The 5,000-nt window shown below is 34.8% G+C and overlaps 1 protein-coding gene across 6 annotated transcripts in view; it reads right to left on the bottom strand.

The window, feature by feature from the left end:
* The window catches only part of LOC118440299 (uncharacterized), a 272,562-nt gene that overhangs the window by 32,288 nt on the left and 235,274 nt on the right, over positions 1 to 5,000 (bottom strand). For all 6 annotated transcript variants that reach the window (XM_035863130.2, XM_035863128.2, XM_085658293.1 and 3 more), the window contains 2 exons: positions 4,271 to 4,492; positions 175 to 415 (listed from right to left, as the gene is read on the bottom strand). In XM_035863130.2, the coding sequence (XP_035719023.1) occupies positions 175 to 415; positions 4,271 to 4,492 (463 nt within the window). The remainder of the gene's footprint in view (positions 1 to 174; positions 416 to 4,270; positions 4,493 to 5,000) is intronic.

Raw genomic sequence — 5,000 nt, 5'->3', positions numbered from 1 at the left:
TTTTGGATAAATATTTAATTCCATCTACTTTTCCTTCGCCTAATAATACTTTCACACTTATATCGTCCTTGAAATAGACGCTAAGCCGGAGAAAAAATTGAATTTACATTTTAAGAATGAAATATATATTATATGTACGCGTATTATGATTTTTATTTGCAAATGAGAACTCACCAGTCACGTGTAGCTTTGGCGACAAACATCATTTGATCGTAAGTATGCGTCGCCGATGAGTAATGATGATGATGATCCTCGATTGGTACCGTCGCATGACAGGCTAATCGAGTCTCGTTTCGATCGAGAATCGTCAGGTTGTATGTCGAGGCTAAGAGACGTGAAGCCATTCGATCCAACGCCACCCATGACTTCGGTGCCACAACCCATGAAGGGTAAGCGCATCGTTCCGTCATATATTCTGAAATACGAAAATATTGAAAAATATTTAATTGATCGATACACGAGAACGAAGAAACAAAAATAAAAAAAGAAAAGAAAAAGAACGAAAGACAAGAACGTTCTCTTTTATTTTCGTCCAATCAGATGAATCCGTTGAATTTGTGTTACAACATTGAGGGGAAAAAAAAGAATAAATATTTCAATATATTTCCTTGTTTCCTTCCTTCCGTTCATTATCCAAAATATCAACGATCAAAATACAGAGTGGTCACTGAATGACCGAAGAGTTTGAAAAAATCATAACTTTTTCATTTTCAATCTTTTTAATTTTTTTATTTTTTTTTTATAATTGTTTTCGTAGATTATATTAGTATTCCTTTTGGAGATTAAAATGATGACGTATAATGCCTAGCGATAATAAAAAAAAAAAAATTAAACAGACATAAAAGTTCGTAAAAGTTACTATCGTTTCATATCATTCAGTCGTCTTCCAATGCTCATCCTTTATGTGAACATGACAATGACAAAAAAAAAAAAAAAAAAAAAAGAAAGAAAAAGAAAAAGAAAGAAAGAAAAAAGAAAATTTACACGCAATCTGCGCGTACACGTATATCTATTTAAATACAATACAATACGGATAAATAAATCGATCGAATGGATAAAATTCAACGATAATACGACGAATTCGATATAAAAGTAATAGAGATATGTAGAATATCGATGAAGGAACATCTAATTCCTATCTACTCCTTCTTTCATCTTCTCACGCGAGCCCTTGCTTATGATATCCCGCGATGGCTTAGAAGACGCCAGGAGTATTTGTGTAGTCGCGACGAGAAGCTCTGTTTATTTGCGCGTCCGAACGGAATTGCGCTAGCAAGGACGTTAGTGTGAGTAATACGCTCTTCATCCGACGCGTGGAAGGGGAAACGAAAGGAGCTTCGGAGTTGCCGGAGATCCCGGGGCTAATCTGCCTTCTGGAAAGTTTAAATGGAAACGCCGAGAACCGGGCTCGATGTGAGCGAAAGAGAGACAGAGACAGAGACAGAGACAGAGACAGAGACAGAAACAGAGATAGAGATAGAAAGAGAAAGAGAGAGAGAGAGAGAGAGAGAAAAGAGGGGTGAGGAGGATAACGAAACATCCGGGGTGCCGTTGCGAGCCGATGAAAAATTTTTAAGCTGCTTATCGCTCCAGTCGAATTTATTGCGGCCCACGTACGGCAACGATTTCGAAATATTAATTCCGTGCCACGCGTACGGCTCGCCAAACCGTTGGTGAAGGCAATTCGTGAGAGAAAAATAGATAGATAGATAGAGAGAGAGAGAGAGAGAGAGAGAGAGAGAGAGAGAGAGAGAGAGAGAAAGATAGAAAAGTGAATCGTACGTTTCACGATTGAATGCCATGATTTTTCAGTGCTGAAAGCTGAGAAAAGAGAGAGAAAGAGATAGAAAAAAAAGTGGGTAATCCAGTACGAAAATTACTCGAATGCGTGTTTCTATGGTATTTGGAAAATCGTTATAGATAATCTTGCTTTACTATTCTATTTGTCGACGTCGAAATCAAATAAAACGAGGGATTACAAAAGGTCCATAAGAATTTTTTGACAATTTTATCGTATGTAGTAACGTAATACGTCGAAATGTTGTTTTATTCGCTCAATGACACGTAAAGGAGGAACGTGTATAGTTCGAACGTGTTTTCTTCTTCAAGTGGAACTTGATCTTTGGTCGAAGAAAATCGTGAACCGGAAGATCGGTCGGGATGGATGGTAGAAGGAATGATAGGGGAAGGGGATGGAGGGACTTGGTATCGCGTATTATGTGATACACGTATGTAGTACGTGTCTACTGTAGTATATATACTAGAGAATATTCCAAGTAGCTGGTGGTGTCGATCACTCTAGTACTCTCGTGCTCTCTATCCTACACCGCTTTCCACAGGCAGCTTCATAGTTTACGTGCTCCGTTTTGCTATGCTCCAATACTACATCCATTCTACATCGTCAGTCTATGTACTTGCATCTTCGTCGAAACTCGAATCTTCGCTTCGAGTCTATATAGGTGAAACCGAGCAGAACTTCAATTTCACCTTTACGATCGACCAGAGATATTCTCGATCGAGATTTCGAATTAATCCGTAAGCAAATTCATCTCTTGTCCGAGAAGATAGAACAAAGAACGGACGGAAATATTTGTACGTCTTTATAATGACGTATGCATGTATATATATATATATATATTTTTTTTTTATATTATATATAAAAAGCAATAATATATATGAGTATGAGGTTTATAAATACATATTTGAGATAAATAGATAAATATATGAGTATCGTCTGTCGATATACGAAGGCAAAGTTGTATTATCTTTGAAAATAATTTTCCACGAATGATTTCGATTATACGAAAGCGGCCGCAAAGTTCTGTCATCCATTTACCTCACATTTATTTTCCAAGTTTCGAAAAGGTTTCTGTCTGTTCTGATCGGTCATTCCCGTTCCGTTGATCGGTCTGATAGATTTGTTTTTTAATAAATTAATTCAATTTTATATTACGTCGTTGGGAAAACGACTATGCGAGAAGAGGAGGGTACACTCACGAATATGTCTGTGTATGTATTTATTTAAATGATTTTGTAGATGATTTTACAATTTGATTACTCCGTCCTCCGTCTCTTTCTCTCTCTCTCTCTCTCTCTCTTGTTCTCTCTTACCGTGCTCCGCTCTCATTTTCCTCCATTATTATTATACATTGGTGTATTCTGTTATTTTGTAATCTACTACGTTTCCGCACGTTTAAAATTCATTTCTAGAGTTTCCAATTTTACAACAGATGCCAATTGATGAAATATTTTCCCGGATAATAGAATGAGGAACAACGTTGAACCGCTTTTAAGTCAATCTCGGCCATTTGCTTGAATTTCGATGAAGTTTTCCTTAGACGTACTAGACTTCATCCATCATAGTCTTCGAGAGTTACAAAGCAATCTTCGAGCATGAGACGACGCGCACAGATTGCTTGACTCGACCTGCGACCTGTTTTATTTCGCGAGACCGATGACCTCGTCGAATCGATAGATAAGTAAGATAAGTAAGTTTAATCGTATTAAACAAATCCGTTTTACATTTTTCGTTAGATAAAAAAAAAAAAAAGGAGAAGAAAAAAGAAGAAGTAGAAGACAAAAGACAGGAGAAATCAATGGGATCTATTATTAAAATGAAAAACGAAGAATAATATTTTTTATATCTCGCAAATGACAAACTTGAATACCTACGTATAAGATTAACTGAAAGCTAACGTATAAGATTAACGAAAAAAGGTGTTACGAAGTTGAAAAGCTTCAAAGTACGGTACGTATAACTTTTGAAGTAAAGATCCTCGTAAAAGTCTTAACAAGTGACAAAGACAAGAGTAATATTTTCGACGGCAACGTGCGAGTAAGTTCATTAAGATTTGGAAGAGTTGAAAAAGTGATCTTTCTATTACGAAAATTTGCGATGAAAAATAAAAAAAACAGGGTAATTAGGATAGAGTTGTCGAATAAAAAAAAAAAAAAAAAAAAAAAAAAAAATAAGAATATAAAAAAAAATTACAAAAAGAAACGTTTAAAAAGATTAAATATGTTGAATGTATTAAACGTTGAACGTTACAAAATTTTCAATATTGTCTTACGTATCGTATTTTGTAGAATATATGATACATGTAATATACAATATGATTTTGTTATATTTTTTTCCCAAGGTATATATCGACGACTGAATGAACGAGCGCAAGGAAATTCTTTGACAAGAAAAAAAAAAAAAAAAAAAAAAAGAAAGAAAAAAATAAACGTCAAGATCGAGGAAGAAAATTTTTTTTCAAATCTTACTTACTCTGTTTCATTTTGAACGTCTTTGCAGCCTCCGTGATACTAAGAAGGCCGGTACAAGTGGCGTCTCCGCTTTGTGCCATGTGCCACGTGTTGTTCGAGCCTCTGGTGTATATAAAACACCTGTAGCTTTCCTCGTCGTTCGTCTTACGATCACCGTACAAACGTGCTACCATATAATTCGTACTGCCCTCTCTCCAGGTCGCCAAACATTCTAATTGGACGTCTAGACGAACAGAAGAAAAAGAAAAAAAAAAAAGAAAAAAAAAAAACGAAAAAAAAAATAGAAGACAAAAAACAACGTTACAAAACAATGTTAAAAAAGAATGTGTGATAATAAATGTATATTTTTTATCGAATAAAAATTTTACAATAACACGAAATAACGTTCGTTCGATTAACGATAATAATAATAATAATAATAATAATAATTTTTACGTCGGCGCACTCGTCAACGTCAACGATCCAATTCGTTCGTTAAATTAATCAAATTAAAGGAAAAATTGGCGATAATTAAAACACAAAAAAAAAAAGAAAAAAAAACAATTGATACATCTATTTCCTTCGATTAATTCGATTTCGTTAATACGAATCTTTTTCCTATTTGATATTTATCGTGATTTTAAAGATATTTTGTCATACAGAGAGAAATCGTACAACACGTCCAACAAATCGAAACTCTGATAATCTTATCACAATAAAAAGATTATTATTGCATGCTTGTCTCACGTGAG

Source organism: Vespa mandarinia, chromosome 7 (assembly GCF_050613455.1).
Source record: "Vespa mandarinia isolate Hongniang chromosome 7, ASM5061345v1, whole genome shotgun sequence".
In the NCBI taxonomy this organism is placed as follows: domain Eukaryota; kingdom Metazoa; phylum Arthropoda; class Insecta; order Hymenoptera; family Vespidae; genus Vespa; species Vespa mandarinia.
The sequence above is the reverse complement of the archived record's forward strand: the minus strand, read 5'-3'. Positions and strand labels throughout refer to the sequence as shown.